The sequence below is a fragment of the Meriones unguiculatus genome, chromosome 19 (assembly GCF_030254825.1).
Source record: "Meriones unguiculatus strain TT.TT164.6M chromosome 19, Bangor_MerUng_6.1, whole genome shotgun sequence".
NCBI classification, from domain to species: domain Eukaryota; kingdom Metazoa; phylum Chordata; class Mammalia; order Rodentia; family Muridae; genus Meriones; species Meriones unguiculatus.
In genome coordinates this window covers 39,021,466-39,034,860 of record NC_083366.1, presented here as the reverse complement: position 1 = coordinate 39,034,860, position 13,395 = coordinate 39,021,466, and the positions used below count along the sequence as shown (strand labels likewise).

The 13,395-nt window shown below is 44.9% G+C and overlaps 1 protein-coding gene and 2 non-coding genes across 3 annotated transcripts; all 3 read right to left on the bottom strand.

Moving 5' to 3' along the window:
* Window positions 1–3,185: 3,185 nt before the first annotated feature.
* Window positions 3,186–3,257, bottom strand: Trnam-cau (transfer RNA methionine (anticodon CAU)). Its single transcript has one exon. It is a non-coding gene; the product is annotated as a tRNA-Met (tRNA).
* Window positions 3,258–3,544: 287 nt separating this feature from the next.
* On the bottom strand, window positions 3,545–3,615 carry Trnag-gcc (transfer RNA glycine (anticodon GCC)). The gene has a single exon. It is a non-coding gene; the product is annotated as a tRNA-Gly (tRNA).
* A 6,706-nt stretch (window positions 3,616–10,321) lies between these two features.
* Window positions 10,322–11,299, bottom strand: LOC110541762 (olfactory receptor 2B2). Its single transcript, XM_021628465.2, has one exon. The coding sequence runs from the start codon at window positions 11,261–11,263 to the stop codon at window positions 10,322–10,324; it is 942 nt and encodes a 313-aa protein (XP_021484140.1). The 5' UTR covers window positions 11,264–11,299.
* Between the last annotated feature and the right edge of the window lie 2,096 nt (window positions 11,300–13,395).

Below are 13,395 nucleotides of genomic sequence, written 5' to 3'. Positions count from 1 at the left end.
TATAAAATAGCTGTTCCGTATGTCTTGCGCCTTTTGAAGGCGGTTCTTTCGGCTTGGAGGTAACAAAGCAAGAAGTCCTTTGCCCAGGCAACCTCTCCGGGCTGTAGGAATATTTTAATAGTCAGGAACGACCTACAGTTTGATAGTTCTTGCGTTTGTATTTTAGAGGGGTTTATTTTTGGAAAGTTATTTCTAGAAGGGCACCGAATTCTCAGGCTTTAAATTAGACGTTTCACGGGCATTTGGATCCCGGAAAAGTCCTAACTGGAAAACACCGTATTACCACAGCCCAGCAATGCTTCGCGGATAAGAGTGTGTGAATCGCGATTGTCCAAGAGAAAGCAGACTCTGGGAGCTCTGGATGTAAATTCAGGAAGGATGCCCCAGAGGCCATCTTCAAGGCTGTGTGATTTGAACGTCCGTGTTCGTGAATCCAGCAGCAGGGGTCAAAACTGCACTTAAAGCCGGCGGACCCCAGCAAGCCCCTGGGCTGGAGGAGACTTAGAAGCGAGCCTTTGCTCCCAGTATTCATGGAACCCAGCTCTCCCTAACCCCAACAGTACCTAAATTCATTCTTGGTTCTCTGTTACCCCATGGTTCGCTTTCCCCAGTAAATCATATTTTGTAGCTCTCTCTCTAACAACCAAACAAGCTTCAGCGCGGCAATCCCTCAGTAGGAAGGCCTTCACTTTCTGCCTGCAGTTAAAGCAAGGCGGGCGGGGCTAGCCAGAAAGTAACCTGTTTTCGCAGCGGTGCGAAATGTGCCGCTCTTTCCCGCCCTCTCGTGGCAGCCAGCGGAAGCACAAGCCCTTGTGGCCTTGGCTTTTCTCATCCAGGCTTACCCTTTGCTTCCTTGTAGCTGTAAGAGAATTATGTTTTAACTTCTCCAAGAGTCACCCGTGCGTGACTGAGGAAGCAGGGGCAAGGCCGACAAACCGGAGGCCTCCCAGAGGGAGTCTGGCCAGAGCTATACAAAACAAAACCTACCCCGAGTCAAATCAGCACGAGTTCTAGAGTATCTGAAAATACTTAGTCACGTTTTTTAGTTTTAAATGTCTGTCTCTTACTTCTCTCATTAAAACACTGTTGGAAGCCAGGAACAGCGGCTCACTCACGCCTGTGATCTCAGTACTCGGGGAGGCAGAGATAGGATTTCTGAGTTCGAGGCCAGCCTGGCCTACAAAGCGAGTCCAGGACAGCCAGGGCTACACAGAGAAACCCTGTTTTGAAAAAAACAAAACAAAACAAAACACTTATTAGAATGACAGGGCTAATGTAAGCTGCAACATAACGTAGGTAACGAATATTTCCCTGACGTTCAATATCAGTGGCTTCTCCTGAAGCCCCTCTCTCCGACTTCGCAGGTGGCTGCCTTCATTTTGTGTCCTTGTCCCATTCGCCACCACGTGTCCTGTCTAATCAGGGCTCACTCCTAGGATCCTTCTTAAAGGAAACGGACTATTAGCTGGCAAGGGAAGGTTTTACATTAGTTGGGCCCAGTCTGATGTTTTGATATGTGCATACAACGCCGAATAACTAAATATAGGTACTGGACCAGCCACCTGCTCCCCTGTGTCTTGTGATACACTCTCTTCTGCTTGTTTTCCCTCCATCCTGTCTTTAAATTTTCTTCCTTTTAATGTTTTCCCCCCTTATCTTCTGTCTTAAAAAAAAATTAAATTAAATTAAAAAATTTTTAAAAAGGGAAAAAGGTTAAAGCAGCAAGAGTCAACCTGAAGACTCCCTTCCTAGTGCAAATGACCTTCTTAAGTTTTTCCCCTTCCTCCCCTTCTAGTCTCATTCAGATGAAACAAAGATCTTAAATTACATTTAAAATGGTTGTGTAGTAAATGGATGACCCTTTTTCCTTATCTCCATTCATGTTTGAGAACTAGAAAGAACTGTTTCCTCCTGACTTTAACATCTCAACAATTAACATTTTGAGTAGAAAAAAAAAATGGTGCCAGTTTGTATTTCAGAAGGCAGCACATATTTTGAGAAGAAAACCATCAGTACCAGACTGAGATTTTATTGTATTTGTATTTTTTTCCCATTGGAAGGGGTCTCCATATGTTGCCCAGCTGATTCACTGGCTGAAGGCACCCTCCAACATCGGCCTGTGCAGTTAGGAATACAGGCAAACCTTTACATTTTTAACTGATACTATTCTGTTACAATCTCTGAAACTGGCTCCGTAAAATTCTTCATCGGGAGTCTCCGTTGCTGGGTCAGTTCCATCTTACGGAGGTCAGTGACAGCACTGGGTCCTCTTCAGTTGCCTCTGTCTGCAGCTCTTAGAAGGGCTGGTGCTTTCGAGGCCCCAAAGAGCCCACCAGTCCCTGGGAGACAAATGCACCCAGGCCCGACCCAGGAAACTTGGCTTGGAGCAGTGTCAAAGAGGTAAGAGTTGTCAGAACAAACTACCAAAGTCTTGGAGGTGGACAAAGAAAGGTCTAGGATGTCCTCTCAGGGAATGACCAAACAACAATAATGGGAACTTTGGCTGCCTTTGATGTGTCAGGATATCTTACAAGTCAATGGAGATTGACCATAACTGATGAGATGACAGTTTTGGGGTTTTTTTGGTTTTGTTTTGATTTGGTTTGGTTTTTGTTGTTTTGTTTTGTTTCCAGATGTTGATTATAGGAAGGTGAGGCTGATGTGTGGGTCTCTGTCCCTTTTTCCTTCTCCAAACCTCACCAGAAACACTCAGTTCTCTGCCTGGAGGCGACTGCCCCACGCTTTCTGGTCATGTCTAGAAATTTGGAGGTTGGGAAATGTCCGCAGTCAACGTCTAGAGCTCTGAAAGAATAAAGGAAGAAAGCCGCCATCCTGACGAGGAGGGAAAAGCGAGCTGGAGGAAAATGCTGCTCCTTATCTCTTTGGCTGACACTCTAAAACCCGACTAGCTGTAAATAGTTTCTTCCAACGGTTTATTTGCAGCACAGTCAGCCCCCCCCCCCCGCATGCTTCTTCGGTGGCTGGGTTCAGGACCCCCTCTCTGTCACCATCACCCAGTTAACCGAAAGCGCAGTTTTCACCTTGAAGGAATATTGAGCGCTGCGTGCTTTAACTGTCATGTTTTTACGCGACTCAGCAAGCTTCTGCAAGCAGACAGTAGAGGACAGTCGGTAAAGCTTTACTTTTACAAAGCTTTTCTTTGTGGCGGGAAAAAAAATTGGACTTAGCAGAGGATGGTTTCGATCCATCGACCTCTGGGTTATGGGCCCAGCACGCTTCCGCTGCGCCACTCTGCTGGTCACGGGAGGTAGCTCTGGAATTCTGACCTTCATAGTTTCCTGCAGAGGCCGCCCTGGTCGGAACAGCTATCTGGCTTGCCTAGGAAACCAGCTCGAGTAAGTTCTCGGAAATTCAATGTTTCTTTAGAAAAGCAACCTGTCGCTCACCTACCGGTCCCTTTCATTTGAGAGAGAGATTTTAATTAAAGTATGACTGCCATAGACGAGTAATCAAAACTGATTCTGAGGCAGATTATGTTTGCAAAACGTTCCCTCAGCAAGAAAAAAAAAAGAAAAAAGGAAGCTGCATTGGCCGGGAATCGAACCCGGGCCTCCCGCGTGGCAGGCGAGAATTCTACCACTGAACCACCAATGCTTATGAAGATGAGTCTTGTAGTAATCTTACAAATGATCACCTTCCTCCCCCTTCTGAGTTCGTCTAAATACACGACTTCCGTAGAAACCCCTATTGTCGTTTTACGCTTTTATCGAGTAACGTTCGGCGAAGCGTCTTCCCGAGTCGCTGCAGCCTTGGGTGTCGCGGGTACTCGGCACCGGCTGGCGGACCCGCCAGGGAGGTCTGCGGGGTTCCGTGCTGCCCCCTGCTGGTGGCCGGCGGAAGGTCAGCAGGAGGGCGTGACCTCAGCAGCTCCGGCCCGGGTTGCGTGGGATTAATTCCCTTTAGTGGAGCGAGCCCTAAAAGTGAGCTCGCGTTAAACGATTTCGTGCAGTACACTCAGGGTGTGATTGCTGTTAACGTAATCGACAGAGAAATGCGAAGAACAGAAGCTTAAAGGGAGAAGAAAAGGCCAGGAATGCCGAAAGGCCAGGAATGCTGCTTTTTAAATCTGGTTTTCCCCGGGTGATCGACGGAGATCCCCAGCTAGGGGAGTGAGGGTTCAAAGAAGGCAAGAATGAAATGAGCACGCTCGGGACTTCAGGAGATACGAAGCCAATCTGAGTTTTCTCCGAGTTCCTTACATGCTGGAAAAACAGCTTACACAAGCACATCATGTCATGTATGAAGACAAAGATTAAAAGCTCCTTATTTTGCTCTGCCGACTTCCTTATGACACACGTCATGAGTTCAAGAAACATTCTCTCTGAGCAGTTTTTTGTTGTTGTTGTTGTTGTTGTTGTGAGGTTTTTTTTGGGGGGGGAGTGTTTTTGCAAAAAAAAAAAAAACATTCTGATGGTAGAAAACCAAGTTTAAGTTAGTCAAAGGTGAAGCTGAGAAATTCTCTCCGGAAAAAAAATTAAAAAACAAAAACAAAAAACCTTGAACGTTCAAAATATACTTTGGGATAGAAACTGAGGGTGGAGCTTCGTGGTGAGTGAATGAGAAGCAGAGGGACGAGGGGAGAGAAAGAAAATGAAAAAACAACCCTCCAACAAACCAATCTTTTATGTATGTAGCCTCAAAATCTAAATCTAAAGTGATAGAGAAGAAAGAATATTCAGCGTTGAATCAACACGTAAAACTTGTTCAGCAAAAGGCACTGCCGAGAACTGTAAACGCAAGCCACAGAGAGGCAGAGAATTTGCAGGTCATTCTTGATAAAGGGTTTCTTCTCAGAATATGGTTCAGACAAGCAAACAGCACATGCGCTGAGGAGGGAGAGGCTCTTTGAAGCGTCAGTGGGGAGAGAGACCATGGCAGTTCAGAACTCTGCTCAGAAAGTCTACTCGTGTTTCCAGAGCTCCGCTGTCCAGAACCATCCACCTCTCCGCATTTAGGGGAGGCGTTGATGCCAAATTTCTATTGCAAAGACAGAAAGGGACTCCCGCCAGAGAGGAAAGGGCCTCATTCTACAGAGAACGCTGTTATGGGAAGATCTGCACACACAAAAAAAGATGTCCCTACGGCAGAGGTAAAGCTAAGGCAGGGGGTTCAGAGAAGGTTACCCCCAGTTTGGAGGCCTCGGAAGCCATGTTTCTATCTGCTCTCACCCCACACTGACGACTTAAGACTCACATGCTACTCGTCGTTTTGAAAGTTTTACTTTGTTATTATCATGTTTCTGGTATGCGTGTGTACTCATACATGAATATGTGGATACGCGCCTGGGTACGTGTGTGTGTGTGCGTGTCTGTGTGTCTGTGTGTGTGCCTGCACGTGGAGGTCAGAGGACCACCATTGGAAGTTGATCCTCTCCTTCGGCCCTAAGATGTTGGGACTGAACTCAGGTGATCAAGAGTGAGTGCCAAGTACCTTTACCACTGAGCCATCTCTCCAGCCCAGATGCCCCGCTTGCCTACTTAAAACAAAGCCAGATTCTCATTATTTGTCTCACAAGCGGTGAGCTGAGCTGCTCACCATTGTCTCAGTCAGAACAAAGTGTTCACTAACTAACCTTTGGCCCCTCTTAGCCTGAGTCAGACAATGAGAGGAGCTAGCCCCTGAGTAAAATATTATATGATATAATCATGCTCCCCTGTCCTCTAAATTCCGAACAGCTGTCTTTCCTGGTGTAACGACATCAAAGGAGATATAATTCCTTTCCTGTCCATCATAAAGAACAGAGACAACATCTCAATTAAGGAAAGAGATTGATTAATAAGAAAAAGCGCAACAAATACATTTGGTCGAAGTTTGACATGATGTCAGAGCCTAGAGATAGACCATTTAAAGACCCGGGGAGAGCCATCTATCTTTATGATTCTAGCAGATGAACTATGGGCAGTAGAAATGTGCTTGTACCGAAAAAGAAGTGTGAAGAAACAGAAACAGGCTAAATGGGTGCCCTAAGATGGCCTGTCTAGAGACTCTACCCGGCTGCACTGGTTCCTCCCTCATTTAGGATGAGACAACCTCCTGGAATGTCTTACCAGATGAGGTAGCTCATGAAATTTCTTCCTAGCCAGCTGTTACACAGAAAAGAAGGGGAAGGCTGAAATAATATTTCGGAGGTTATGAAGGGGTCTAGTTTCTGTGGTCTGCCTTGGGCGTGTGCCTGGGGCAGAACAGGAGATGAAAGACAAACTTTGCCACCTTCAGATCACCCCCTTCCAGCTCTGAGAGGACAACCACGTCCCTGCACCTTGGAGAACAGACAATGAACATCCAGCCTACACTTCACAGACTGCAACTGTGTCACTGTGCACATAGCTTTCCTCTGCTCAGATCCTTCCTCTCTTTACACACATATGAAGCTCCTGTCTAAATTCCAAAGTTAGATAATTTATATCTTTTTCTGCCCTTCTTCGCTTCCTATCTCCTGAGTTGGCTCCCATGGCCACACTTTTGCTTTAAAACATCAGTCAGAAGACTAGAAGACTAGCAACTCTTCCCTTGAGCCTACATAAGTGTGACAGCTTTATACCCGACGGATGAAACTCGATCCCAGGGACACATGGGCACCACCATCTTTTGAACACGTGTCTTCATTTGAACCGCAGTCCACTGCTCCACTTTTCACTGACTCACAAACTCAGCAGCCAGCCACCTCACCCCACCCCGCACTACCCTACCACGTCTCCTTCATCCCCCAAACATACCTAAATCCTGTCCTCAAGGAGGCGCTTCCTCACAGAGGACACTTTGCTTCCGTGACTCGCAATCTGTCTGGTGGTAACTGGAGGACAGCGCCTACCACAGCATCTAAGCTACACACAGGCACCTGTCTTCCATGATGCAAGCGGTCCGGAGCAGCTTTGCGGAAGGAGGTGCAGTTGCTAACGTAAATTTCTCTATGTGACAGAGAGCAGCATCCAGAGCTGCTCCTGTATCTGCCAAAATATCCAGCTGTCATCGTGGATTTGACTGCTCTTCTTTCTGTGTCCCAGATTTTCACCCTATATCCTGAAGGTGTACTATGTGTGCGTGTGCTTGAAATTTCTATACCTTCTGAAGCAAATGATGATGAAGTCCCGATAATGTTTCTTGATCTGAAATTTATTTTTAGCCAATTCAGGTTTCCTTTGATTGGTGCTAGTGTTCTAGCCCCCTTTCCTTGAGCAATCTACCATTGTTCTATTTGTGTCCTTAAAATATGGTTTCTTTTTGTCTCAACAAATCTGAAAGAACTGAAGTAATACTGCACACACACACATTCCACTCTAACTACAGTGTAAAAAAACTAAAAACTAGTAGCAAGAAAGTTGGAAGCTGAACAAATGCATCAATATTAAACAATTTACTCTGGATCAGCTTACCCCCAGAGGGTCAAGAAAGAAATCATAAAGTAAAACTGTAAGTGTCTGGAAGCCTGCATCTTGTCCTTCTGTGATGCTTCCTTGGTCTATGTCTTTGTCTTAGAAATGGTGACAAGGATGGGCATACAGGTCTTGGTAGAATGTTTACCTACCATGCCGAAAGCCCAAGCACCACATACAAAAATTTGACAAACAAATAAAAGAAAAAGTAACATGATGATAAGCTTTAGAAATTTTCACAAGGTGTAAATCCAGCGATAACCTCTCAAACGCCGCAGAAACGCAGTGATTCTTAGGAAGGGGTTTTGGCAGTTTTCTACTATTGATACGACTCAAGTATCCTGTGCTGATTAGTTGGCTTTTTTATTGTTGTTGTTTCTGTTTGTTTGTTTGTTTTGGTATTATGTTTTGCTTTCTGGTCAACTTAACACAAAACTAGAGTCATCGGAGAAGAGAAAGCCTCAATTAACAAGATGGCTCCATCAGACTGGCTAGTACACTGGTCTGTGGTGTGTCTTCTTAATGATTCATGTAGGAAGACCTAGGCCACTGTGAGCGGTGCCGCCCCCGAGCAGTTGACCCTGGGTGATCCATGGAGACTAGGACAACCCTGGGTGATCCATGGAGACTAGGACCACCCTGGGTGATCCATGGAGACTAGGACCACCCTGGGTGATCTTTGCTTCAGTTCAGTGTACTTGTTTTGTTTTTTTAATTTTTAGTTTTTGGTTTTGTTCCTTTCAGGCAGGATCTCACTAGCTCAGGCTGACATGGAACAGAGGATCCTTTGCTTCCACCTCCCAAGTGGTTGGATCCCAACTAGAGGAACCTACAGCTGACCTGCAGACTCATGAGTCACTGTCTAAATAATCTACTGCTACGTACGCTACCACCGTTCTTTCATTTACTCCCAACACAAGTTGTTCCGCGAGAATGCTGGAGGGATGGTTAAAGTACGTGCTAGTCTTCAGAAGATTCTCAAAACTTTGGTTTCCACTACTCATGTTGGGCATCTATAACCTAAGTTACAAGGGATCAGTTTCCCGCTTCTGGTCTCCGCATACATCCACATACACTTCTACAGACAGACATAAAAATACAAATAAAATTGATCTTTAAAAAGCATTTCTGGAGCTGGGCGTAGTGGCACCCACCTGTAATCCCAGCACTCAGTGAGGCAGAGGCAGGCTGATTGCTGTGAGTTCAAGGCCATCCTGGTCTACAAAGCTAGTCCAGACAGCCAAGGCTACACAGAGAAATCCTGTCTTGAAAAAACAAACAACACACACACACAAAAAAAAAAGTAAAAGTAATTCTGTTCAGAAGATATATCTTGAAACAAATTAGAGGAGAGACACAATGTAACAGAAAATGTGCCAAGCAAATGAAAGAATGAAGAAAATACATTATAAGCAACTACATCAGAACTACATAAGGAAGGGAGAAAGTGGGAGGCAAAGTGACAATTGCTACATTGTCTTTCAAGGACTGAGGAAGACAAGAATAAACTAAAACCAAAATCAGCCAAAAAGGAGAAGTAATAAAGTTCATGCAGAGCTAATGACTAATAAATGATAGTAAACAGTCAATGAAACTAAGATTTTACTTCAATAATATAAACAAAATTTTCAAACCCTTAGCTTGCTAAATATGAAAAAGAGAAAACTCAGATAAGAGAGGAGATGGAAAAGGAAACAACCAAAATAAAATTATTAGGGATTATTATGAACATCTTTATGTCAACAAATTTGATAACTAACCTAGAAAAAAAATGAACACATTCCTGGAGACACACTTTGCTAAAATTAAGCCACAAAGAAATATAAAATCTGAAAAGATCAATAACAGTGAATAGCAATGAAGAGGTTTCCATCAATGAAAAGCCCAAGGCCAGAGGCCTTCACGGCAGAGTCCTACCAAGAGACTGAAGAATAACTAATGTTAACTCTACTTAAATGACGCCAACAAAATTAAGGAGAGAATTATTCCAAGTATGTTCTATGATGCCAGCATTTACCCTGACGCAAAAGCTGACAAAGACACAGTGATAATGACAAAATAAGACTGCAGGGTGACATCTGTGATGAACATGACTAAATAAATACACCAGGAAACACTCAGAAGCCAAATCCAACAGTGTACTTAGAAGATTACTCACCGTGACCGAGTGGGATCCAGGGATGGTCCGACAAGTAAGAAGGCTACACCGCGCCAGGAAAGACAAAACCTCACTCTCGTCTCAATAGATGCTGAAAGCACTTGATACATCCGATCATGCCCTTTACATGTACATTTACATATGTCAAAAAGCAGTTTGATTCAAGGTTAAAATACTGCTTTAGTTTTGTGTGGTTTTTTTGGTAGATAAAACAAGATATGGCTTCAATTTAATAGAGATATAAACTCTAGAGATAAAATAGTAGTCGTTTTTAATAAACTATGGTGGGAAGTCACTGCGGAATTTAAATTGTGTGGGTACGGAGATAAAGCTAACATTTCACCCGGGTCTCAAAGGATGAGTCTTCAGGCCATCACTGCAGACGTCTGTTAGAGCCTCTGCACACGTTTGCAGGAGTGTGGGAGCATGTTTGTGTGCTTGGCTGCATCTGTGCCTATATTAAATGCATTGTTTTGTGCAAAGGATTCTCGGGTTCTTACTTTAGATGCTGAGAAGTCTAAGAATCCTCACAAATCACCCAAATGGTATAAAGCTTGAAAATAAGCACCTTGTAGGACCAGCAGATTGGGAGGAACACAAACAGCCACTTTTTGGGGCTTGTGAATATACCCAGGCAGCAGAACACTGATGAAGTTCTCTCAGCAAGATTTTATTTGAGGAAGATCATCACATTGGGTCAATAGGGAACAAAACAATATAATTTATCAAGATGTATTAATATGCTTATCATTGGAATATTTGTTTTTTTTTATTTTCTGGCCAAGGAGACCCTTGTCATCAACCTCCTGAACGCGCCCTTCACCTCCTTGTTCCTCAGTGTGTAGATGAGGGGGTTCAGCATGGGGGTGATGATTCCGTAAAAGAGGGACACCATTTTCCCCCTGTCTTTGGAGGCAGGGGACGGTGGCTGCAGGTACATGTAGATAGCAGTGCCGTAAAAGAGGACCACCACAATCAGGTGGGAGCCACATGTCCCAAAGGCCTTTCTCCGACCCTCCGCTGACCTTATTCTCAACACTGCTTGGACAATAAAAGCATAAGATATGAGGATGAGAGTCACGGGGATTAAAAGGAACAGCACACTGATGAAGAACAGCTCTGCCTCATTAGCGGTCGTATCCACACAGGACAACTTGAGGAGGGCAGGGACTTCACAGAAGAAGTGATCCACTTCCTTGTGACCACACAGTGGCATCTGAAGGGTCCACGTGGACTGCAATACTGAGTTGCTGAAGCCACTGATCCAACATGCAGCTGCCAACTGGAGGCAGCGCTTTTGGTGCATAATGACTGAGTAATGCAGGGGCTGACAGATGGCTACAAACCTGTCAAAGGACATGACACCCAGGAGAAGACATTCCGTTGAACCCAAGGCCAGGAAGATGAAGAGCTGGGCCACGCAGCCACCGTAGCTGATCACCTTCCGGGTGCTGCAAATGTTGACCAGCATCTGTGGCACTGTGCTTGTGGTGTAGCACAGGTCCAGCAGGGACAGGTTAGTGAGGAAAAAGTACATGGGGGTGTGGAGTTTGGAGTCCAGGCGGGATACAAGAATGATCATCATGTTCCCAAAGATGGTCAAGATGTAGGACACCAGGAACACCACAAAGAGCGGGAGCTCCAGCCATGGCCGATCTGAAAACCCTAAGAGAATGAACTCCTGTGAGGCGCTCTCGTTCGTCAGACTCATGCTAAACAGCACAGCCTCCGGGTCCCTGGAACACAAGCGGTCAGGAAGTTGGTGAACGTGTTTACTGGATGAGCCAAACAGGTATGACGTGATGGTGCTGGAGTTTCATGTGTTCAAACGCTGATCCAGTTAGTGTGAAAAGTGAGTGCGTCTGTCAAACCTTTCAGAGGTGTTCATGTCTTCCTAACAGTTTCTACCACAGTGATGTCAAGGCTACAGCACTTCATCGGTTCCTGCAGTCACAGATCTTCTCCTTTGGTGTTTTGCTGTTCTGTGGATGGATGGCCGTTCCCGGGTCTTTCTACCTGGGTATCTGCCAGCGAGGGGTCGGGGGTGGCTACAGATATGGCCCCTGTTATCTGAATTCACTTTACTCTCTCTCCAGAACCAGTGAGCGTCTCTGGTTGTAGGCATTAAAAAAATATATGTTAGCCTCATTTCTCCACCATTTCTGCCCTTCCCTCAAATGAATCCAGGTGTTATAGCAACGTCGAGAGACTTACCCTCTTATTCTCATGTCCCAGAATCCACCTACACAGGACTGTCTGCTCAAGTGATGTCTGAGGCTGGCAGGCCTGGCTCATCCACCCCAGCTCCCTCCTGTACCTAGTTTCACTGTTCTGAGAATTGGTCTTGTCCTCTGATCTTCTGGTTCCTCATTTGTAAGGGTTAGTTAGGGTTTCTATTACCGAAAAAAATATACCATGACCAAAAAGCAAGCTGGGGAGAACAGGGTTTATTCACCTAACACTTCCACATCTGCTCTTTATCACTGAGGGAAATAAAGACAGGAACTCAAACAGGGCAGAAACCTGGAGGCAGGAGCTGAAGCAGCGGCCATGGAGAGTGCTGCTTACTGGCTTGCTCCTTAAGGCTTGCTCAGCCTGCTTTCTTATTGAACCCATTATCACTAACCCAGGAATGGCACCACCCACAGTGGGCTGGGCCTTCTACTCCCCATTGACGCTAATTGAGAAAATGCCTTACAGCCCTATCTCTTGGAGGCATTTCCTTAACTGAGGCTCCTTCCTCTCTGATGACCCTAGCTTGTGTCATGTTGACATAAACTACCCAGTATAGAAATGAGTAAATTTTCTGGCCTGTTGAGAATCACAAATGCACCCCACTGAGCCTGACCCTGGTGAGAACAGAGGCATGTGAATCAAAGCAGCCACAGTGCTGGAAGGGCTGAGGTGCTCAGAATTCAGTTGGACCTTTTATAGTGTTCACTTTCTCAGGAGTCAGCCATACCCCAACAGTCAGCTTCAATCCTAGGGGCCAAGGAAACACGTCCTAAGTATGAGTGTTCTCTTTTGTGTAGACTGTTGGCAGTACCTGGTCCCCAAGAGCACAGACATTCAGCAGCTGTATCACGGTGCTGGGGTGTTTTAGGAATCTAACCACAGCTCTATATTTTCTTCAGGTACTTATGTGACCAATCTGGCAGTTAAGAATATATTTCCCAAGAAATTCTCAACGATAATCTAAATTACTTTATGATTCAATCGCTATCAGAAATCATGCTTTTCAGCTTTGGTCCCATTCACCAAAAATGGTAACAAAGAGTGCTGGGTTTTTCCACTAATTCCAGAACACTGACTCTCTAGGGACCATTCCCAGATCTCCTTTAAGAGATCTGAGGTATATGGTCATATATAGAGGTATTAAGTTTTAAGTTTGTTTGTTTTTTTTTTTAGACAAGTTTTCAAACTTATTTGACACTTCTTGTTAAACAAAGGCTGACCTTGAACTGTCCTCCTCCTGCCTCCACCTCTGGAGCACAGCTAACAGGTGTGCTCTACTGCTCTCTGCTTAGCAATGCTGAGACAGAACCCTGGGCTTCAGGCAAGGCAGGTAAGCATTCAGCTTAGCTGAATTCCCAGTCTTCAGTATATCTTTTAAGCAAAAAAAAATACTACTGAAGAGTTGTGTAGTATGATTCCACCCATCTAAAGAATATACAGCATACAGCATGTAATTATTACTATTCAAATTAAAAGTTACCTTGAAGAACACAGAAGAGACTCATCCCTGGGAAAGAGAGGAGGGCAGAGGGAAGCAAAAGAGCCTTGGCCAACTAATCTGCCAGTTGTCTGTTCTGCTTTAAAATAAGCACATGTTTCTTTTATAAT

Coding starts and splice junctions, on each gene's coding strand:
- LOC110541762 (XM_021628465.2), bottom strand. CDS start 11,263: ATGAGTCTGACGAACGAGAGCGCCTCACAGGAGTTCATTCTCTTAGGG.